Source organism: Mastigoproctus giganteus, chromosome 10 (genome assembly GCF_048544385.1).
Source record: "Mastigoproctus giganteus isolate SK-2022 chromosome 10, ASM4854438v1, whole genome shotgun sequence".
Classification (NCBI taxonomy): Eukaryota; Metazoa; Arthropoda; class Arachnida; order Uropygi; family Thelyphonidae; genus Mastigoproctus; species Mastigoproctus giganteus.
This window is the reverse complement of record NC_143584.1, coordinates 184,658,003-184,683,040: the sequence shown is the minus strand read 5'-3', so window position 1 is coordinate 184,683,040 and position 25,038 is coordinate 184,658,003. Positions and strand designations below refer to the sequence as shown.

The 25,038-nt window shown below is 37.9% G+C and overlaps 1 protein-coding gene across 1 annotated transcript in view; it reads left to right on the top strand.

Moving 5' to 3' along the window:
* The first annotated feature begins 1,040 nt into the window (after positions 1 to 1,040).
* Positions 1,041 to 25,038, top strand: part of LOC150079619 (secretin receptor-like) — a 122,792-nt gene continuing 98,794 nt past the window's right edge. The window contains exons 1-2 of the mRNA XM_090383138.1: positions 1,041 to 1,229; positions 15,357 to 15,468. Of these exons, the coding sequence (XP_090239264.1) occupies positions 1,041 to 1,229; positions 15,357 to 15,468 (301 nt within the window). The remainder of the gene's footprint in view (positions 1,230 to 15,356; positions 15,469 to 25,038) is intronic.

The following is a 25,038-nucleotide window of genomic DNA, read 5'->3' as shown; positions in this document are numbered from 1 at the left end:
ATTTATTTTATAACACTGCTCTTCTGCCAGTTTTTTGAGAAATCTACTCAGACATTAAACGTAAGACTATCAAGATAATAAGTTTGGCCGACCGGGCTAGCCAGGTGGGTAAAGTGCCTTCCTGGCAACCCATAGGTCGCGGGTTCGAATCCCGCCTCGGGCTTGGATCAAAGTACTGCAAAAACCTTGGGAGGTGCACTATGGCCACAGAAGCCGATGCGCTAACAACTACAAAAAATAAAATAATAATAAGTTTGGTTACAAACTCGTACAGTTATACTACCTGGACACGTCGCAGTGAAGGCAGCCACATACTTCACTCGTAAACAACGGCTGGGATTTTTATTCTTTTTATTATGGCGTGCGGATTTGAACGCAACTTGTGCAGTAACAATTTTTTTTTTTTTTGTTAGCGCATCGGCTTCTGTGGCCATAATGCACCTCCCAAGGTTTCTGCATTTTACTCTGATCCAAGACGGGATTCGAACCCGCGACCTTTGGGTTGCCAGGCAGGCACTTTCCCCACCTGGCTAGCCCGGTCGGCGGTAACAAATGTCAGCATATTGTTATTATTATTACCCATATGGTGCAAGGAAGCCTGACGCTTATGCTGCACCAGCCAAAAAAAAATTATGAGTTACCCTAAGAGAGAGAGACAGAGTGTCGAAGTAGAAGGGAATCACCAAGAATGATGATATCCAACTCAGGACCCTGGGTATGCCAAGCCCATACTCACCAGATGTGAGCCCCAGGGGTAAATATATCTTCGTTGTTCGTTTATTTCAGAACTGCCCACGTCATTGATTTGTATAAATTTGATTTCATTAAAAATAAAAATTTGTAAAAAAAAATAAAAATTTGTATTCATTCTGACTAATGGCATTGCGATTTTTTTTTTTTTTTTTTTTGTTATGGCTCGATTAAAAGTAAGTTTTGAGGATTTATTTTATCATGAAAAAGATGCCAGTCATTGAGCAAGTGAAGAGAATTGAGACGAGACCTGACTGACATCCAACTTCACGTCATAATAATTATTCAGAATGACTTTCAAAAAAGTGGATAGGCCGAAAGTTGGGCAATACAACATCTTGCTATTTCTTTCCAGTCAATCTTTAACACACACACACATAAGTAGTGCTCGATGGCGTGTAATACATGTAGAAGGAAAACATAACGATAGTGTGGATATCCGAATAGTTCAAGAACAGTCCTTTGGAATTTTAGAAATGGTAAGTGGAAAAGTAACATTTTAGAATATGAAGAAATTTTGAATGCAGCTTCTGCAACAGAAACAGATAAACTCTGTTTGGATCCATTGTTATTTAAGCAATTCTTGAAAACACTTTTCCAAGAATTGCTTAAATAACAACGTGAAAACACTTTTTTAACTATATTGCCGTTGATTTAAGATCTGATAGAAAACTGTACACGAGTTGCTATACAGGAGTGTATAAGGTACATTCAACAAGAATATGCTCCATTGTGAGCGGAGAGCTGTAAATTGTCTGTAAAACTAAAGACATCATTTTCTGTGAGGAGAAAAATGCGAGTAAGTTGACTGTCAATGATTCACGCCCTGACTAGAATTACTTTCGCCTTTCTGTTTACACGGAAGCTGAAGGCCCATAACTGTGGTGCAGGTTTATTTGAAGGAGTTTATTATGCTTTCAAGCTTGTCATAGACGTCTCCATTGTTCCTTACTTATTCTTCATATGTTAGATCTGCAGTCGAGATATGGAACACAATAATGTGACTAGGCTGTGTTGTACATATGTTTTGGCTGCATAGTCCTCACATTTATTTCCTGGCATCCCAGTGTGGCATGGGATCTAGCATAAGATTACTATTTCCTGGATATACAGCTTCTTTGTTTTTGGGCTTTATTAAAGGGTAGATGAGTAAATGACGACATATTTTGTAATGCTAACAGTGCATGCTGCTGTAAATTGGATGTGTTCTGTGGTCGATTTTCTGTTTGCTGGAAGAAAAATCCGAATTTCCGGGAGAAAAGCCATACTACCCTCGCCCGAGTCCAACTAACTCGGCCCCGTTGTGAAAAAAGCCATAAAAATTCCTCACATCTTTTCCGCCAGATGTGGACATGTGTTGTGTCTTATGTACGGTGGCACCTAAACGTTAGTTCTACCCTGCCATGTGATGAATACAGAGCTCCGTGAAATGGCCAGATAGGAGTATGGTGTTATGTCTGCAAAGTGTGTCTTGTTCTGCTGTTTTGTTGTATCTGGCCACTTAGCTACTAGGGAGCAGCGATCACGAGGTTGGCTTCACCCTAGTACCCGTCCACGCTACGAGGAGGCGGGCCACAACAATACGCGTACTGTCAAGCAAAAGTGACAAGGTAAGAATCCCGCATCCACTGGAGGAAAAATCAGTTCCAGTGGATGCCAGCGAATCCCGTACCACTGGGAGCCCAAGCCGGTGGTACCAGCAAATAAATAAAATAAATGAGTAAATAAATAAAAAATAAAAATAAAAACGATATAAATAAAATAAATTAAAAAATAAATGAAAAATAAAAATAAAAACGATATAAATAAAATAAATTAAAAAAATAAATAAAATGTTGATATATATAGAAGCAATATTATTATTATTATTATTATTATTATTATTAGCCATATGGTGCAAGGAAGCCTGAAGCTTATGCTGCACCAGCCAAAAAAATTCAAGTTACCCTGAGAGAAGAGAAAGAGAGAGAGAGAGAGGGAGGGTGGGATCATCAAGAAAGAGAAGAATGATGATATCCAGCTCAGGACCCTGGGTGTGCAAGGTCCATACTCACCAGATGTAAGCAAAAAAAAAAACCAAATTGTCAAAAGAAAAAAGAAAAAAAAATCAAACTGTAAAGAAAAAAGCAAAAAAAAGGTAAATAATTAAATAAAAATAATAAATTAATGTAATACCAGGAATAATGAATTCAGCAGTCGTTATGTAGCTTAGGGTTGGGGAAGATTAGTGATGGGGTGGCAATCAGCAGTAGTCAAGTCGTTAGAGGAATCAGTAGGTAAAGTCTGGTAGCCCTTGTTGCATAATAAAATTTCAGGTTGACTTGTCCAGGGCGCCACATGGCAAAACAGAAGACTGAGTGGAATTGATGCCAGAATCACATGAAGAGAGGAAAAACATATACATTCTTGAAAATTCTTGGAAGATTTCAAAAGGTTCCTTATTTGCAATTAAATCGTGTTCATTTCCAGGAGCAAAGTGATGAGATGTAGTTTATATCTGTTGCCAAAGGTCTTGGTAAATTGGGCAAGAATAAATTACGTGTTGCCAGTCCTCAATGCCACACCATAAGCAAGAATCTGTAGTGGTCAGATTAAATTGTAAGAGCTTCGCATTCAATGATTCATGACCTGTTATTAAGTATGATGTGCAGAGACTGGGGAAGAACCATTTCTGTAGTGTTGGAAGATGTAAATGAGTTGTCAGGTATAAAGGGCTTGATTACAATACCTTTAGTAGACAAGGACCACCTGGAATGCCAACAGTTGGTTAGGAGATTCCAGCATTTTCCTTTTCTTTCTTTGGGTCAGCAGTTGGATCGACAGTAATATTTAGGCAAGTAATATTGATATTTATTACTTAAAGCAGTCCCAGCCAACCAATGGCAACCCCGCTGTCAGTTATACATAATTTAGTAGTACTCTTATATACTCCCTCTCCTGTTTGCCCAAGTACAGGGAGGGAAAAAGCCTGCCATGACCAAAAAAGATTGATATGAACAAACAAAATAATCAAATTAAATAAAAAATAAATATACATATAATTAAATTTGAGACAAAGTCCAAACTCCATTGGAAAGTGCTATCTGTTCACAGTCTGTTGGAAAGCCAGCAGCGCCAGGAGTTGCCGAGAACAGAAATGCCAGCACAAGGAGCTTGAGTTGCAGTGGATATAGCAGACTCAAGCATCCACGATTTCACAGAACTTTAGGTAATTCGGCATATACCATACCACATTACAAATCCAAGGCTTCCAGATGCAGAAGAGTCTTCCGCCTAAGAAATATTGTAGTTGCAAACGCTTGGAAAGCCAAAAAGTTCTCCTGTTTATCAACTAGAATTGTCTCGCAGCCTTCTGCCATAAGTAATAGGTATTCCTTTCCTAATATAATAGCAGAGACCTTTATAAATAACATGAAGGTCAGCGGGTAAAGTGCTTGGGATAGCTTGTAATCCCAGCTTGTAGGAGGGCGCTGACTCTCTTTAGAAAATACACTTGGGAGTTACAGGCTCTGAAAAAAAAAAAACGATAAGTGTTTGCTTTTTATTTACATAATTGTTATTTTATATTGTACTTAATACGTAGTCTTATAGTTTTAATTACGCTGGTTATTTTTATTTTAATTTATATAAACAGTTTTTGTAGATATACATAATACTTTATAAAACCGTTATTTCGTTCGAATATTGCAGGCATTGTTTTTGTATATAGTGATAGGGAATTCAAATTTTTAATTGAGGTAGCTAGGTAGATCTAACGTATAATTATAGAAACAGTAATACGCTTCACTGTTTCTATTAGATAGCGTAGTATTGACATTTAATTAATTTAATTTATTGATTTTATTAATTTAAAGTATCATGCCCCAAACTAGAGCAGCAAAGCAACGGGCACAAAGTGGCAGGAGTGCTGTGACTCGGGGGAGAACTGAGGGGGGGGGGCAATTCTCCAACGCATCACAGCCTAAAAAAATGTGCAACTTGTGAAATGTTTGCCGAACTCTCTGGAACGGAACATGATATTGCCATGGGGGATGTCTTTGTGTGTACGCGATGTAAGGAGTGTAAGGAAATCAGGCGACGACTCAGCGTTGTTATGGGCCTATATGAGAATTTGAAGGACAGGGTGGATGCCCTCGAAAGATCTAAATTGAGGGGCCCATCGGGCTCTCAGCTGCCCACATCAACGCCAGAGCTTGCACTTGGTCATCACGCAACACAGCGGCAACCCCCAAGGCAGAATGCGCTGGTCCCTCAGGAACTAGTAGTTGTTGGTGACTCTATTGTCAGGGAAACGGGGAACATGCTTTGTAAAAAGGATAGGTGGAACAGGACCAGGGTATGTCTGCCAGGGACAAAGGTTGATGACGTTGTAGAGCGGATATCATCTTTAAGGGCACAAAAGGTGATATAGTTGTACACGTTGGCACTAATGATATCAAGAGTAGGAGACCGGCAGAATTACTTAACAAGTACAGGTCACTGATGAAAAAAAGCCGTGAATTAGGGTTGAATTTGAAAGGGTCTGCAATTCTGCCCATACACGATAGGAGGGAGTATATGATGAGAGCCTTGTCGATCAATTCGGCCCTGGAAAGATTGTGCAAGGCTCAAGGGATAGAATTTTTTTCAGCCTGGTCTGTACTTGTTAACAGGAGAGACTGCTTCTATAGGGATGGGATACACTTAAATAGAAAGGGTGCAAGAATATTTGCTGATACTATCGAGGCAGTGTTAGGTGGGTCGGAAAACTGATAGCTTGGGGGGATACAAGGACTAATAGTTTAACAGTAGCCGTAGGCAGAGGTGAAGGTGATTCTTGCACAACTTCTATTAGAATAAGTAGCGACCTGGAGCGTGGGGTGTTCGGGGTTTCAGGGACGGGTGGCAGTCATCGTGGAACGGGTGGGTATATGGGATGTGTTAGGGTAACAAAGAATAGGAGTAGGAGCATGTATGCTTGCATGTATACCAATGCTAGAAGTATAGTAAATAAATTTGATGAATTTGAAGTGTTGGTCAAGACATCAAAGGCGGATATTGTTGGGATATCAGAGACATGGTGTCACACTGATATAAGGAATGCCGAACTGGAATTTGGGGAGTACAATGTGTACAGAAAGGATGGACAGGATAGGAAGGGAGGAGGTGTTATGCTGTTAATTAAGAAAAACATAAAATCAAAAGAAGTGCATCCAGTTGATATAGATGAACGGTGCACTGTTGAGTCAGTTTGGTGTGACATAAGCACTGCGAAAGCAAAAATAAGAGTAGGAGTGTGTTATAGGCCTAATGACTCGAATGAGTACAATGAACAATTGTACAGAGAAATAGAGTGGGCTAGTAAATCGGAATGTCTTATAATGGGGGATTTCAACTTCCCAGATATTGACTGGAACTTGTGGGTTGGGCACTCACACACTAGTCAGACTTTTGTGGATTTATTGGATGATTGTTTTCTGCAGCAGCATGTTCCAGAGGCAACCAGAGAAAGTAATACTCTTGATCTGGTTATCAGCAGGGATCATTCGTGTATTAGGAATTTGCAGATAAAAGAACCACTAGGTGGCAGTGATCACAGTGTACTGACGTGGGATTTACTTAAAGATATAATTACCTTCAGGCGTAAAGGAAAGGGTTTTTGTTTCCGTAAAGGCGAGTACAGTGGTCTCCGACAGTTTTTAAATTCTGTACAGTGGGATCAACTGATGATGTTACCAACAGTAAATTCTAAGTGGGAAGCATTCAAGGAATTAATCGTGGATGCTACTAAAAGTTTCATACCTATTAAGAAATATTGTTCAAGGTTTAGGCCTAAATGGTTGCCAAATGAACTAATGAGACTCGTAACAGAGAAGAAAAATGCACGGGATGCATACAAATTAACACGTGACACAGAAGCCTATGATAGCTACAAGTTGATCTGTAACCAAGTTACAAAGGAGATTAGGCAGGCGAAGGCAGATTACGAGAAATCCTTGGCAAGAGATGCTAAGAAAAACAGCAAGGATTTCTTTTCTTATATAAACTCTAAAAGGAAGGGGATGAATCTGATTGGTTCACTTGACATCGATGGTTCGACTGTTGATGATCCTGCTCAGATAGCAAACAAACTGAATGAGTATTTTGCATCTACATTCACACGTGTAGAATTATTAAGGTTTGAAAATGGCAGAAGGTTATCAAATTGTAGCAGGATACTTAATGATTTTGTAATAACTGAGAGCAAAGTGGAAGAGAAATTGTTGAAGTTAAACGTAAGAAAAGCACCTGGGGTGGATGGGATCTATCCAGTTATATTAAAGGAGGCGGCAAAGCAACTAAGCAAACTTAGCCATAATTATGAGAGCATCCTTGGACTCAGGGGAGGTTCCCACGGACTGGAGATGTGCAAATGTATCCCCAATTCACAAAGGGGTATCAAAGGGTGACACGAGTAATTGCAGACCAGTTAGTTTAACTTCTGTTCCGGGTAAAATAATGGAGACGCTGGTTAAAGATGCATTGCAGGATCATCTAGACAAGACTGCAGCAATAATTGAGACACAGCATGGGTTTGTTAAGGGAAAGTCTTGTCTGACAAATTTGATAGGATATTATGATGTGGTTACAAAGGAACTGGATGCAAAAAATAATTTTGATATCATATATTTGGATTTCAGGAAAGTTTTTGACACTGTTGCGCATGGAAGACTATTGTACAAATTGGAGCAGAATGGTATTAAGGGTAAGTTGCTACAATGGATAAAAGGATGGTTAAGTGGGAGAAGACAGAGGGTAGTAATCAATGGGTGCTGCTCTTCTTGGACTAATGTTATTAGTGGAGTCCCACAGGGTTCGGTGTTGGGTCCACTGTTGTTTTGTATATTTATCAATGATATTGATGAAGGTATATCGGGCTTAATGTTGAAGTTTGCAGATGATACAAAGGTTGGCAGGGTTGTTAATGACAGTAATGGCAGTGTGCTACTGCAACAGGATCTAGATAATTTGGGCAGATGGGCTAAGAAGTGGCAACTGAAGTTTAACCTTGACAAATGCAAAGTACTGCATATGGGTAGAAGTAACCCCAGAGAAACGTACCAACTGTGTGGTACTACACTTAAGGTGGTAGAAAATGAAAAAGACCTGGGAGTAATTGTGCAGTCAGATATGAAGTTTTCTGAGCAATGCAGACAGGCTGCCAGGGGAGGTCATGGGGTTTTGTCAATGATATATAGGAATTTTGCTAGCAGGGAAAAGGAGGTGATTATCCCTCTATATAAGGCAATGGTCAGGCCACGCCTTGAGTACTGCGTACAGGTCTGGAGGCCTCATTTTAGGAAGGATGTAGATTTACTTGAGCGTGTACAGAGAAGGGCAACACGATTGGTGAGGGGAATGAAGGGATCCTCTTACCAAGAGAGGCTTAAGTTCTGCAAATTGCAGTCGCTGGAGACTAGGCACCTGCGCGGTGATCTGATTGAGGTGTATAAGGCCTTGAATGGGTTCAGCACGCTGAATTCTAATGGGATCCTTCCACTTGTTCAGATTACGAACCTAAGGGGGCATAAATTCAAATTAAGAAAAGACAGATGTAGATTGGATGTGCTGAAATTTGCCTTTAGCCAGCGGGTGGTTAATTGCTGGAACAAACTTCCATCTGTCTTTGTGGAAGTTGATAGGTTGAATAAATTTAATGAGGAACTGGACAGGCATTTGGAGGGAATGGTGTGATTTTTTTTTTTTTGGCTGATGCTGCATAAGCTCATACATTTGCTTTCTTGCATCACATGCCACTACTACTACTACTACTACTAATGCCGGTGTGGAGCCGGTGTGGAGACTGTACGGCATGTTCGAAGCAGTGCCAAGAGAAAATACCTTTGTATAGTTTCTACTTGACATTTTAAGAAGGCTGGCCCTTTCAGACCAAATACAGGAGCCATATGATAAAATTGGGATAAAGGCGGTGCGATACAAGATACGGAGAGTACTGTTTCCTTCCAAACGTATTACCCAAAAGGGCAATTTTTCACGGACAGAAATGGGATCTACCAAGATAATAATGTGCTGTGTCATCGAGCCCGCACTGTACACGAGTGGATCGAGGAACACAGTGAAGATATCACCTATCTTAATTGGCCTCCAAATTCGCCTGATCTCAATTCAATTTAACACCTGTGGGATGTTTTGGAACGGGAAGTAAGGCGTATCTATTATTTATTCTATCATTTACCATTTATTATGCAACTATCATTTATTCCGACACTACGAAAAGCATTCAGGCGGCGTGGCTGCAAATCCCTACAGACATCTTCAGACATCTAGTGGAGTCAATGCCTAGACCAGGGGTGGGCACGCATGAGGTCAATGAGAGCCGCATTCCGGTTTTTCATATATTATAAAGAGCCACACCATAGTTACATAGTATTAAATACACAAATTCAAATTTAATTAATATGATTACATATTATACACGTCTTAAGTGTATACATATATAAGAAAATATAATTAAGAGAAAGAAAATACAAAATAATTATTTCAAAATTTTAATAATAAAAATGCATTAATTAAAAGTATAACATTTAACGAAGACCTTTGGTCAAATTTTTGAAATTTGGCGTTGTTGTTATTATTTAGGAGCATTAGCCACTAAGGCCATATTGCTCGGGAGATTTGCGGTGGTTATTCCCTGACCTTTCCGCATCCTCAGTATTTGGAGGTGACGGGCTCGAACCCCGGTCTAATCAAGAAGCGTGTACTACGCACTGCTGCTCCTGCCCACCTGGCTACGGAGGCGCCGACATTTGGCGTAAAATTTGTTAAAGCTGTTCGCAACAATTCAGTGAGATGATGATTGGTCAACTGTGAACGATATTTCGACTTCACGAACTTCATTGTGGAGTACAAAGATTCACAGCAATATGTTGTACCAAAAATTGAAATTAGACCGCTGCAGTTTTCTTTAAATGTGGATATTTTGATTCTGGCAAGAGTTTCCAAAATTCAATTACAGAAGTAGATTTGTGCTGCATTTGCAATGCCTGATCCTCTTTCATCTCTAATAACTCCAATTCCCCAGCCACTTTTTCAACAAGTATTATTTCAGAAATTGGAAATCCATCTTCAATAATATCACAAATAAATGGGTTCACAAAATATGCAAATGTGATTTCAAATCTTCAAACCTATGTTTGAAATCTGCTTGCAATTCTTCCAATTTTTCTTTGTATTCGTCTAACTTTTCTTCTTTGATATTAATTATATTTGCTTTTACTTGTGGAAAATTATTAAATATTTTGTTCTTAAGATCGTACACAAAAAGCCGAAGTTTAGCTTCAAAACTAAATACAGTTTGTGACAAATCAATAATAATTTTTTCCTTTCCTTGTAAAGCCAAATTATGTGTTTGCAAATATTCTATAATGTCAGTAAGAAACATTAAGTCAGAAAGCCAAGTTTCATTTTCTAATTCTGGGTATTTTTTTTTTTTTTTTCGTAAATGTTATGATGGGATTTAGGAGTTCCACAAAACGGCCCAAAACATTGTAAGTTGACAGCCATCTTACAACACACCATAGGGATAAATCATTGGGCAATTCATCTGTTTCGTCATTCACTCGCAACTCTTCTAAAAAGTTCTTAAATTGACAATGTGTTTTGGCATTTTTTCTAACTAAATTCACAATTTGCAAAACAATGTTCCACACAATTCCGTATTTGAAGTACTTCGCTATGAGATGCTCACGGTGAATTATGCAGTGAAGAGGTAAGAAACGTGGAATTTTAGGATCGTTGTTTAAAAGACCAATGAGACCTTGGTTTTACCCTATCATTGCAGGCGCTCCGTCAGTCGCAACACTTACAAGTTTATCACGAGGCCATTCAAACCTGTTCATCACTTCATCAAGCGCATTTCTAACATCTATACCACGAGTTGTTTCGATAAGAGCTACTAGGTCTAACATTTACGTCTGCAGATACATAGCGGACAAAAACGGCCATTTGTGGAACGTCCTGAATGTCTGTAGACTCGTCGAGAGCTAAACTAAATGCTGTACAATTTTTCAAATCACACATCAAACTATTTTCAACATTTTTATTAATTGCACCAATACAACGCTCAGTTGTACGGCGTGACATAGGAACCTGTGCGATCAATTTATGCAGTTTTGTATTATCTGGATCCAAAACTTTAACCACTTCTTCCAAGTTTCTTTCAATAAATTCTCCTTCTCCATATGGACGTTTGGCACGAGCAATATTCCAAGCTATCAAAAAACTAGCTTCGTTTGCTCTGTCATCTTCGCGACTAAAAGAAGACAAGAGTCCTTGTTGCTTATGAAGACCAGATTGCAAGGACTTAAGTTTCTCTGTTCGCAATTTTGAATTGAGTGGATATTGAGTTGAAAAGTGGGGATGACTTCCTTCGTAATGTCGACGTAAATTACTTACTTTGTAGTTTGCAATTGTAACTTTACAAATAAGACACAATGACTTTCCATTATTGTCAATAAAAGCAAAATTTTCTACCCATTCTTCTTGAAAGTTTCTATTTTCTTGTTCGTATTTTCGTTTTTTGATATTTTCTGAGGTCATGTTATCAAAAAATTTAAATAAATTTAATTCCAAAGTTTGAAATTGAAATTCTTATGGGAGGTTTGGTCACATTTTCTACCCACTCCCGGTGTAGTGTTGCACAAGTCCGCTGATGGTGCCAGCAGTGTAAATGAGCGCAGATTTATTTATAATCAAAATAAAAATAGCAAAATATCTAGACATAAAAAAAAAAATAAACATAACATAAAATCCGTATAACAAAATATTAGTTACTTAGTTAATTTAACAAGATTCATTGAAAAAAGTTCTGAAATAATAATAATAAAAAAAACGGATTTAAATTTTCAATGGGAGCCGCACTTAACTCAACGAAGAGCCGCATGCGGCTCTGAGAGACGCATTTGCCCACCGTTGGCCTAGACGAATAGTAGCTATTACCCGTGGAAACGGTGGCCAAACACGGTTTTAGGTAGGTGCAATATTCATACCTCGTTTTACACACTAGATAAAACAGATGTGTGATATTACTACAGAAAGTTTGCAACTAGAGGAAATAGTGGCGAGCATTGCATACTCCCACGTATCGGTCCTCATATAAGTCTACCACAGAGGGTATTAATCATTTTGTCTCGTTTTTATTTGTATATATTAACAGAGCGGTTCCAATAAGTGGAATTATACTGTTTAAGCGCTCGAAAATTTCTTAGAACAGTATTTTTGTAGACACCTAAAAATTTTAGCTTCTATTTTTCGTTATTGTTATTATTGTTTTCACAGATTGTTTGCAATCATGGTGTCGTCCATCAGCATGTGTGTCGAAATCTTGATTTGCACCAACCATGCAATACTTCTGAAGAAAATTGTGAAAATATATGAGAATAATTTTTATTGCCCAATATTGTGCAACAAAACTGCAAAATAGTTTACTATCATCCTGACATTTCCTGTCGTCAAGATGATGGAAAACGTTACTTAGCATATTTAATATTTTAAAAATAAAAATGGACATCACCTTTATGTTCTAATCTGTATACAAACAGTACGTAAACACGTGTAGTGATTTATGTAGGGTGGATCCTCAACGCCAGCTCAACTCCACTGTGCGCAGTGCTGGTACGGAATTCTGTAAAGTGCCGGAAATGAGTGTAGTGTTTTTGTTTGCAGGGTGTGTCTTGTTGGTGTCTAAGAGTTGTTTTTGGCCACTTTGCTACCAGGAAAGCTGCTTCCCAGTACCTGTTAACGACATGAAGAGGTGGGCCACAACTATGCGTATAATACCCTATCATCATCATCAATCATCATTCTACTCTTCCGTTTGGCCCAGGTTGAGTCCCTATTTAAATATCGACCTCCATTGTTGTCGGTCTCTTGAATTTTACATCATTTGTTGACAGCTCTGAAAGCCTGTGTTTTCCTTTAGGCATTAGAGCCATTCTCTTTTGGGTCTTCCCTAAGAAATACTACCCTAAGCAAACTAAAAATACTGTTCATAGGAAGAAGGGCAAGTCCTACGAGTCATCAGCAATCACGTACTTGGGGCTCAACCAATGGTACCAGCATAAGATCCTACCTCTATACAAAAGTGAAGAGGCCAGCAAGGAGAAAAAAGAAAAATAAATAATAAAAATATATATTTATTTAAAAATAAATAATAAAAAATAATTTTAAAAATATATAACATAAAATAATAAAAGTATTCTTCCCCGTGAGGAAGTGCCGAAGGGAATGTCATAAGCATCCTACCCAAAAGGATCAGTTGCACGCTAACTCTCACTAAACTGAACTAGAAAAGTAAATTAAGAGAGTAGGAGATAAAAGGAGAGAAAAAGATCCCACACATTTTCAAAAAATAAATAATAAAACAAACTAAAATAAATCACAGTATATAAGAAGATAAGATTATTGTTTTGCTACTTAAAGGTAAGTTTCTGAAAGTCTTTCGATGTGGAAAATGGCTGTAGAGGACTTCGCGAACAGCCAGAGCTCAATGCAGGAATGCTCCATTATTGTTGTTGTTGGGTTTTCGGAGCATCGGCGACTAAGACCATGTTGCTCCGTGTATATTGCCTGTAAACTGCGTGTGTTCTGAGGTCGATTATCTGTTTTGCTGGACTAAAAACCCGAGTTTCCGGAGAAAAAACCATGCTACCCTCGCCTGAGATCGACTAACTCAACCACGTTGTGAAAAAGGCCCATAAAAATTACTCACGTCATCAACGGGACTCGAGCAGGTCTTTTCCACCTGGTGTGGGGAGGATGGCGATCCTAACAACTGTGCTACCCACGAGGGCAGGAATGCTCCAATCTGCTGAAAGACGACTGAAACAAACTGATGAGGAATGTTAATCGACGTCGTTCCCGTGGTGTGGACGAGTATCTAGAAGCAGCATTCCTGGTGATAGCTGCTTTTGGGCTTTTAGGTAGTCAAAAGGCCAGCAAACACAACGCAACATGCATTAACTACACGAACATTACACTATTTCGAACGAACGGAGGGGTGAAATGGAAGTGTTTTTTTTTTTTTTTTTTGGCTGATGCTGCATAAGCTTGCTTTCTTGCATCATATGCCTCTACTAATGCTATTACAAGCTGGCCTGTTTTGCAGAGTCTGTTCAACTTACAAAGAAACGAGGTGGATTTGAACGGACGTTCTAGGAGCCACCCTACCTATAAATACACGCCCTATACAAATACCAAAATGCGACTTTAAAAACTACCAGTTAAATGCAATATAATAAAGTGAAATTAATTAAGTCGTTTTATTTGCTGATCGTATTTTAAAACTGTTTGTTTCTATAACAGAAAACATCATCTTCAAATTGAGACAAGCATTTGCCGTTAAATTTTTTTTTTTTTTTTTTATAATCTTTCTACAAAATTAACCTAATAAGGTAAATTTTTACTTACTAAAAAACTAATAAATATATAAAATTATATTCATATGTTTTTACAGTATAGTAGATACTGTCGGGGTTCTGGGATGTTGGCCGTCGGGATTTTGGGCCAGACCCATTTTCACTATTAGGAGAAATAAGAACTAGGGGTCACAAATATAAAATTTTGGGGACTTACAGAATGGTGGATCTCACAAAATTTACTTTCCGGGAGCGTGTTGTTGATCACTGGCATTAATCGATGGCCGCGGTGGTCAAGACGGAGAGGTTGGTAAAGTACAAAGCGGAATTAAATGTCCACTTTTTTGGCAATGCTGTGGATATGAGTAAATGCGGACTGTTTCTTTTCTTTTCTTTTTTTTTTTTTTTTTTTTTTTTTGACAGGTGCTGGAAAAGTCCGCTCTGGTATAATTTAGCCTTTATAATACTAATACAAACTGCCACAACAGCTGTTCCTTTATCTGATGTTGGAAGAGTGTGTGTGTGTCCGACGTCTTCTTCAGATGAGAACACTTCGAAAATCAATTATAAGACTGAATCTCGCTGTTTCTCGCAGTTCTAAGAATGAAACTCACTTATAATATTATGAAACGACATCATAGCTCAATAATGCCAGCTTCAGTCTCTCTCTCTCTATCCTTTCATCTTCCCATTCTTTTTCGCTCTCTAGAAAGGCAAGATCACTGGTTGCTATTGAGAATAGCAATCAATGAACTGTTTCTTTTTTCAGTAAGCTGGTATTGAACAGTCATTTTTTAACTCTGTAATCGGTTTACCCATTTTGTGGCCTTTTATTTCCTTTGACACAAAAGCGTGCTACATATAAAAATATTATCTTATAGTTAAGAAGAATAGCAGGTTCTGCATGTACATACATGGGGGATTACACACAGACCGAGTCGATCAACTTCCTACCCCCCCCCCCCCCCCCAGAACTTTTGAGCTATGACTTATATTTGCACTGATAGTCGTTGGAACACTTTTGGCGTTTATTGTTGATAATTTTAAAAATGCATCATTCATTTTGCTGAATTCTGACAATGCCCGCATATTTTGCTTGTCTTTTACCTAATAAGACGAAATAATATTAAAATACATCTTATTTGAGGACGGTATTATTCACATATGTTTAAAAGTTTATTAATCTTGATTTTTTTTTTCTCCTCCTTTCAGGAGCAAATATTTTCCATTGAAGAAACCCCTCAAGGAAGACAATCTTCAATACTCAAAGCAGAAGAAACAAAATGTTTAAACAATATAGAAAACACAAATCCCCCATTCGATGGTAAGAGTTAAAAGAGGTTTAAAATATTTTGTTTCCGATTATCAGTTTCTTTTTGATACACTATTCTTAGTTGCATTTCTGTTTTGTACACTTATTGCAGAGTATAAAAAATATGTACATTTTACATAGAGTAGATAACATACAATTAATGGAACATAAAATTACTAGTAGCAGAAAAGTTTTGAGTGCTATAGTTACAAAACCCCGGGGACTCACATCTGGTGAGTATGAGCTTGGCACACCCAGGGTCCTGAGCTGGATATCATCATTCTTCTCTTTCTTGATGATTCCTTTCTACTTTTTACTCTCTCTCTCTCTTAGGGTAACTCAGGAATTTTTTTTTTGCTGGTGCAGTATAAGCTTCTGGCTTCCTTGCACCATATGGCTAATAATAATAATAATAATAATAATAAGTTTATCCAACTTACAACTTCATGTAAATAGCAGTATGCTTTTTGTAAATAAAGTCTATAGCAAATGGAAATTTTCTTGCGATTAGCACTTTCATCACAGTTAGGGTGCGCATAGACCTCAAGCATGAGAGGTGTTAGTACCAATAGTACTTAGTATCGTGCATGCCTTGAGAAGATGAAAGAAGCTCTCTCTCTCTCTTTCTTCTCTCTCAGGGTAATTCAGAATTTTTTTTTTTTTTTTTTTTTTGCCTAGTGCAGCATAAGCCTCAGGCTTCCTTGCACCATATGGCTAATACTACTACTACTAATAATAAAGATACTTGTTGACATTGATACATGTTCAATATAATATATTGATATATGTTAAATGTTGACATATTGGTTGCAATATATCGCTAGTAGCGATATATGGTTTTTAATTATCATATGATCGATTTCATTTTTTATCATCCCTACTTCCAACAAGCGCCAGTTGACGTCTTCAGCTTGGCAGAATTAGATCCCTGCAGTTTAAAACTCCATTTCAGTTTTCTTAAGGGTGAAATTCTTTGAGGAGTGATGAAATATCACTGTAAATGTGAAAAATGGAAAGATGAAAATAAATAAATATAATCTTTATTATGGAAAGAGAAACCACACAAATCCCTTCACAGCATCGGAATGCTAGAAGTTAACAATTTGAGTAAGGGCCTAGAAGTGACACAATACAATTAATACCACATAATCCACCCCAGAAGGATAAAGTGACAGATAAAGGGAAAATGACCTCCCCGAGATATCCCCTTTATGCATCACTGCCTCTGTCCTTAAAGTTTTGGTTGAGTTGCATCAGTACTCGAAAGGCTTCGATGGCTGGTTTTTATTTCTTTTACTGTGATTTTATTTATAAATAATCATTTTATACAGATGAAGATTTTATGTCCTCATCAATTTCTTATTACTTTTTATTTTATTACAACACGAGTTGACAAAAGTCTCAGTTGTGCATGTAGTGTACGTTGCTATTACGCAGTTGCAATAGTATATGTAGATTGTTATTATTATTATTAGCCATATGATGCAAGGAAGCGTGAGGCTTATGCTGCACCAGCCAAAAAAAAAAAAAAAAAAAAATTCCCGAGTTACCCTGTGTGAGAGAGAGAGAGAGAGAATGGAATCATCAAGAAAGAGAAGAATGATGATATCCAGCTCAGAACCCTGGGTATGCCAAGCCCATACTCACCAGATGTGAGCCCCTCAGGTTAATCTTAATATACCTTTGCAGCATATACGTATATTGTCAGTCGTTGTTGCAAACTAAGCACCATATACGTTTCCTTAGAGAGCATTTCTGATTCTAAGTTGAAGATCAATATAAGATTGATCACAATATGAAGCTGATGCATTCTTAGTTTGCTCACAGCTACCTACTCATACGTAACTGAGGCTGTTTTATACTTCTGTACCTGGTCCTAGAGGTCGTTATTTTTAATGCAAATTTAACAATTTTTGTCACTCATGCTTTTCTTTCCGCTTTTCCTTAAATTATTACACTCTGTTTTGCTGTTGATATTCATGCGTTGTCTACAACATACTAATTATGATCAACTTTTGTTCGGATGAACATTATGTTACCAGTTGTATTGAAACCCATTAAGAATTAGCATATCACGCATATAATTAGTATATTAGTAAGATGTGTAGATTACAACAGACTGAGCGACGAAAATATTTTTTAATACCTTGAGCAAACATGATTTAATGGCAAAATTTCAACTGTATCTTTCTCTATCAAGGGCAGAATGCAACAGCTTAGCGCAATACTGCCTGGGAGGATGAATTGCATTAAATGGCAGCCTGATTTCCAAGGTAATTGCAGTTACATTCAACACTAAAATAAAGTCACAAATCAGCAGAAAAAAAGTTTTTTTCTCTCTCTCTCTCTCTCTCTCTCACACACACACACACAATTCTTGAATGACTAGCACAGTAGGCTGCTCCATACCGTGTGAAGTTTGATTTAGTAAAAGGTTTGTAGACACAGTCGGAGCAAGGGTTACGCTATTTTATCTACTACAAACGCTGGATTTTTTTTTTTTTTTTTTTTAATTTAGAAACAGGATAATTGATTTGATTACAGAGGAATACAAGTGATTTACTGATACGATATACTGACCCCTCGTGGTCTTAGCTACCTAGAACTTTTTCCAAACAGCAGTCTAATCATAGTCTACTGGTAATCAACCTTGATTACCTCAGTTTATTTATTTTGAGCTATTTTATTCGCTCACCCTGACTTTTATGTCCAGATGGCAGTATCACTCCGCAGTAAAAACGATTAAGATGTTGAGTATTTTTATTATACAATCGCCCTAGTGGGTAGTACAGTTAGTATAATCACCGTCCTCTTCCATACACTGAGTGAGTGGGAAAAACTTGAGTTCGAATCCCGTCAATGATGCGAGGAATATTTATGGGTATTTTTTACAACGTGGCTGAGTCAATATCAGGCGAGGCTAGCATGGTTTTTTTATCCAGAAAACTCGGGTTTCTCATCCAGCTAACTGACCACAGAACATACGCAATTGAAGCAATTATTATGTACTGCCCAATATGTCCTAAGATTTAGCTTTAGGGGTACTAAAATGGAATACTTTTTTATTGGGGGGGGGGGCGAGGTGAACAATTAAACCGAAGTGTAGCTTTCTATGCTACGGCAGAGGACTCCAAAAATAGTTGCAGGAAGCAACTATTTCATCCATTAGCTTTTGTATATTCTCAACCATGTTATTGCTTTTGTTTCATTGTTCACATATGTATATAATTATTTTTGGGATTCTCTGTCGTATTAACCTTAAATTTTAGATATATATATATATTAATTTTTTCTTTCTTCTTTCTTGCTTTTTATTTACTTCCCTTATCTTTACAACTTTTATTTACTTATTATATACAGGGTAATCGAAAAAGGTGTCCGTGATTTCCCTTTTAATTATCTTAGGAAATATTTGATAGATTGCTGTGATCGTAGAAGCAAACAGTATGGTAACTCACTAAGTTTTATTTGACACCTCAACCTTGGCTGCGCCGTGAGTGTGCGCAGAATGACTCATACGCGCACCGCCTCAGTCAGTGTCAGTAAGATGGCTACCGTCAGCAGAATACTTATCCATTTAGTATTTGCTTATATGTAACTTGAAAGTGAAGGTCTATCAGCAAAAAGCTTTTCCGACTAGTTGATCACTTTGATATGATTCAGCTGTAAATCAGTCATTTGGATGCATGATAAGAAAATATTTCCAAGGAGTAATTTCAACAAATGAAAACATACATTAAAGCGATTAATTGACTGACGATTAATGTCAGAGTAAACCAGCATGCGAAAAGTAGCCTGATTGAAGCGTTGAAGCTTTAAAATGATTGAGTAAACTGAATGCTGTTGACATCCTTACTCTTTCTAGGAAAGCTAAAAAAGCTAGGAAACCTAAGAGAACATAAATTTTATCATGGTGATTTTCGAAATCTATGCATAAAAATTTATTAAAAACAGCACTTAAGTTCTTGGAGTAAAAATCGTGTTGGCTAGTGTTATAGATTAATTCGAGCAAAGCGACTTGTAGAATGCACGTTTGGAATATTCAGCAATAAGTGGTGCATTTTTCACACTAGCATATTACTGAATCCCCATTCTGTTATCCACGTAATGAAAAATTGCATAATTTTGTGAGAAGGGATGGATTTGTTTTTGAAGACACATGTGAGACGGAAGCAACAGCAGTTGGAGGGTGGTCTTCAGGCGTGTCAATAAGGGATTCTTCCCACCACTTGACATTATTTCCAGGTGGAATATTGACACGTACTTTCCATCCTTTTGAATCAGAAAACATTCTCCACTATCCATTCTGTAATGTATTACTTTCCGTGCAAAAAAAAGAATTCGTATTGTTTGATTTTACGAATGTTCATGCGAAGACAAGTTTTCGAAATTTATAACGCAGTTATCAATAGATATATTTTCTTGAAATTTCGTTAGAAGATCAAATATACATCCAGAAAACGTGCCGATATTGTTCCCTAAAAACAATTACAATAAAGCAAACTTTATTTTTATCAAAATGCGCACTGTGGTGTTATCAGTTTTACACCATTTTTTCTTGTTTCCAGTGTGGCTTCCAATAGATGAATTTCCTTGATTTTGTGTTAACAGATGCAATACACATTGAAGAAAGGAAGTGCGATGTTTTGGTTTTTCATAAACAATTGGTTGCAATTCTTTCGGTCATGTTTTTCATGCCAAGAAACAGTTGCGTGAATTTTTTTCTTCTCCGTCTCATGCTCGTAACGACGCTGTACGTTGCGGCTTAACTGCTTCCTTTTATTGCTTTCACTATACTTTTCAAAAAAAGAGCTTTTATTTCAAAGCTTCACACTAGCATATTACTGAATGTTATAAAATTATTTCATTTTTATAGAAAGATACCGAAGTTACGTTTTAAACGAAAGGTTCCAATTTCGTTTTGGAAGAAGACAGAGAACGCATGTGATTCTTTTTTGTTAAATGCCCATATTAGTTCCACTGTTACAGTGGATATTCTTCAGTAGTTTTCCGATTATTGTTTTGATCTTGTTCAACAGTAAGGTTCTTTATTAACTTAAATTATAAACTGTGCTTGCTGCCACTTTGTTGGGTTCTTTTTATTTCTGTCAGTTGAACAGTTTTTTTTTTTTTTAATCTAGTTAATGGTGATTCCATTTTTGATTCAAATGGTGAAACATATTCAGAAAAAAAAATTCAGTTTTAAAGATGAATTGATTTAGCAAGCAATGGATTCATTCAGATTAGTGATATACACTGTGCTGTCACTTTATTAGGTACACCTACCTAGTTGTGTGTTGAGCCTCCTTTAGCCTTCAAAACAGCCTGAATTCGTCTCGGCATGGATTGAACAAGATGGTGAAAACATTGTGCAGGAATGGAGTACTGTACTATGCAGACATGAGTGTGTCACGCAGTTCCTTGAAATTCAACAGAGGTGTAGGCCTGCAGCGAACAGCCCTTTCCAGCTCATCTCAAAGATGTTCAATAGGATTGAGATTCGTGGACTGAGCGGGCCACTGAAGCAAAGAAAAGTCATTGTCATGTTCCTGGAACCATTCCATAGTGATTTGGGCTTTGTGCACCAGCGCATTATCCTGCTGAAAGTAACCATCTGACTGAGGATAAACTGTCAACATGAACGGATGCACTTGGTTAGCAACAATGTTTAGGTACAATGTGGCATTCAGACGTGAATCTATGGGTATCAATGGACCCAACATGTGCCAAAAAACATTCCCCACACCATAACACTGCCCCCACCACCTTGCAAAGTAGTCGTCAGACGTGATGGGTCCATGGATTCATGTTGTTTTTGCCAAATTCTGAGCTTTCCATCAACATGATGCACCAGGAACTTTGACTCGTCAGACCAAGCAACTGTTTTCCAATCCTCGATAGTCCAGTGCTGGTGTTGCTGTGCCCACAGGAGGCACGCTCTCTTGTTCTTCATTGATAACAAAGGTACACGAGGTGGCCGTCAGCGTCAGCTGTTGTATCCCATTTGCGACAAAGTGCGAATAGTGGCCCATTGCAATAGTTTGCTCTGCGCACCAAGGTTGTATTCTGACGTGATGTGTGACACTGTGGCCCATCTGTTTGCTTGCACAATTCTAGTCATCCTCCTCTGACCTCTCTCATCATCAAACGATTTTCTTCCACAGGAATGCCGTTGAGTGGATGTTTTCTGTTCGTTGCACCATTCTCGACACACCCTTGAAACTGTGGTGCGTGAAAAGTTCAGGAGAACTGCCGTTTCAGAGATGCTTTTTCCAGCACATCTTGCACCTACTACCATGCCACATTCGAAGTCTGTTAGATCACTCCTTTTCCCCATTCTTGCTACAGTTTGTACGCTTAACTGATGCTAGAAAGTTTGTTCTGCTGCATTTATATCCCAGTTGTCGTCATGTGACTTGCAACGTTGTGGGAAAAACCATTTGTGTGCACAGCAGGGGTGTACCTAATAAAGTGGCAATAAAGTGGCAGCGAAGTGTATGTATTCGTGATTCCGTACACAGATAACCAGAGGAAACTAACAAATTGACTATACAAGTGAACAAACTTATATATCATTAACTAATGAAACAGTACTAAAATATAAGTAATACTTACAATAAATATAAGGTTCAACCAAAATATTATATTAGGCCACGCGAATATTTAAATTCATATGCCATGCTGTATGTCGTATGTCTGTTAATTGTGTGTATTCTATGGTTGATTTGTCTATTTTTGCTGGACAAAAAACCCCAGTTTCTGGGGGGGGGGGATAACCTTGCTATCTAGGCCTGAGACCGACTAATTCGGCCACAGAGTGAAAAAAGCCCATTAAAGTTCCTTGTGTCATCGACAGGATTCAAACCTGGGCCTTTTTCACCCGGTGTGGGGAGGACAGTGATATTTCTTTACCAATTTCAATCCAACACTTTGCCTTTATTTCTTTGTTGGCATAAGTCATTACTGCTGTGTTGTACAAGGCAAGCCTCCTTTCCACCTCATAAATAAATTTCTCGGTGTCAAATATTGTCTTCTCCAAATAATAATAGACAAACAAACGAATGAAGGATGAAGACCAACCACCTCATGCATGGAGAAAATTTCCCCTCAGGAAATATAAACTGCAAGTCTCTGGTGCTTTCAATGCCTCCAACGACATCAGCAGACATTGAATGCTAGCTAATGTCGTTGCTTCCAGGTGCTCCCAGTGTTGGGTCCATTGTTGTTTTCTGTATTTATAAATTATATTGATGATGGTATATCAGGCTTAATGTCCAAGTTGGCAGGGTTGTTAATGACACTAAAGACAGTACACTCCTGCAACAGGATCTAAAAAAGTTGAACAGATGGGCTGAGAGGTGGCAAATGATGTTTAACATTGGCAAATGTAAAGTACTACATATGGGAAGCAGTAATCCCAGAGTAACGTATCAACTATGTGGTACACACTGACAGTGGTAGAGAATGAAAAGGACCTGGGGGTAATTGTGCAGGCAGATATGAAGTTTTTTGAGAAGAGCAGATGGTCTGCAAGAGTAGCTCATGGTGTCTTGTCAATGATATACAGGAATTTTTCTAGCAGGGATAAGGAGTGATTATTCCCTTGTATAAGGCAATGGTCAGGCCACACCTTGAGTACTGTATACAGGTCTGGAAGCCTCATTTCAAGAAGGATGTAGAGCTGCTGGAACGAGTACAAAGAATGGCAACAAGATTAGTGAATGGAACAAAGGGTTGCTCTTACGAAGAAAGGCTTAAGTTTTGCAAATTACAGTGTCTGGAGACTAGGCACTGGCGAGGTGATCTGACAGAGGTGTATAAAGCCTTGAATAGTTTGAGCATGCTCAATGCTGATGGGATTCTTCCTCTTGCTCAGAATAATCACCTGAGAGGGCATAAATTCAAATTGAGGAAAAGACAGATGTAGGATAGATGTGTGGAAATTTGCCTTTAGCCAGCGGGTGGTTGATTGGTGGAACAAACTTCCATCTGTCGTTGTAGAAGTTGATAGCTTAAATAGATTCAAGGCAGAACTTGACAAACACCTGGAGCGAGTGGATGGGTGAAATATAGTTTTTTTTTTTTTTTTTTGGCTGATGCTATATAAGTTTGCTTTCTTGTATCATGTGCCTTTGATAATGCTAATGCTAATCCAACATTGTGTTGGAAGCACTTGTCTAGTTTGCATGCCTTTTCCCTTTTCTTTCTGTAAAACCGGGCATTTGAAGTCATTTCCAATGCCATGCTTGAAGCGCCCATCCAGTATAACTCTAATGCTTTAGCTAGTACCATAAAGCTTACTAACTTTCACTATCAATGCATGTGACAAAGTACAGGGTATGCATTTTCTGTGGTTCTCACAAAAAGAAGACTATACTGTTTGTGTGTAAGCATCAATTGATAGTCAGTACATACTCTAAAACAAACACAGTCAGATTGCACGTAACTTAGTGGATCTAAGAAAACTGCCTTTTGCTCAAATTTGTTTATTTGAGCAATTAACATCCAGTGGACATCTGTTTGGAAAGCTGGACATATCCTGCTTAAAGCTAGACATGTTACCCTTAAAACTGAACATATCCCACTTAAAGCCAGATTTGGGAACCCTAAACTACGTTGATCATCTGGTCCCTATTTTGGGTGTAGTGTCCTGATTCCAAAAGTTATGTTTATTATTATTATTATTATTTATTATTATCATTAGCCATATGGTGCAAGGAAGCCTGAGGCTTTTTCTGCACCAGCCAAAAAAAAAAAATTCTGAGTTACCCTGAGAGAGAGAGGTAGAAGGGAATCACCAAGGAAGAGAAGAATGATGATATCCAGCTCAGGACCCTGGGTGTGCCAAGTCCATACTCACCAGATGTGAGCCCCTGGGTGTTTTTAACTAAATGTGTGATATTAAAATTAATATAAAATTTTGTTAACTTAGCATGGCAATTAATATTATCATAATAAATAGCAACACTGGTACATTTTACATCTAACATTCAAAAAGTGCAAGGTTACAATGAAATATTTGTATGAACTGTAGGTCCCACTTACCCATGCACTACTTACTGACATTGTGTTATGCTTTCATGTCTTAAATAATCAAGCACACAGAAGAAGCCTTTTATAATTATTGATGAAACAGAGCATTGAATATTTTATTTTGTCCTCATTCAGTAAAATGTCTGTGTATAAATGTGTTTATAAGTAACAGTATTCAAACAAATGGACATTAACAAAAAAAAAAAAAGTCTTGATGATGAATGCACAATGTGCATTGCATTTTTAAGTAGTAGACATGGTGGCCAGACTGATATAAAAGCTTATTTAAAATAAAAACAAGCAAAATTATAAATGTGTAGTATCTTATATAAGATGTCTTCTCAACATTGGTTCAAATCTGCCATGGGGTGCACTGTGAAAATGGCCATTAGTGTTTTCTTTGTGCAGTGTGTGTGTTGCAGTGTTTCTTTAGCTACTTGGCTGCCAGGAAGGTGCTTCTTGATACCTGTCTACAAAAATTGCAGAGTCTGTATTTTAAAATTCCGCTGCCCCACACAAGATACTTAAATGGGACTGCCCTATGTTCTT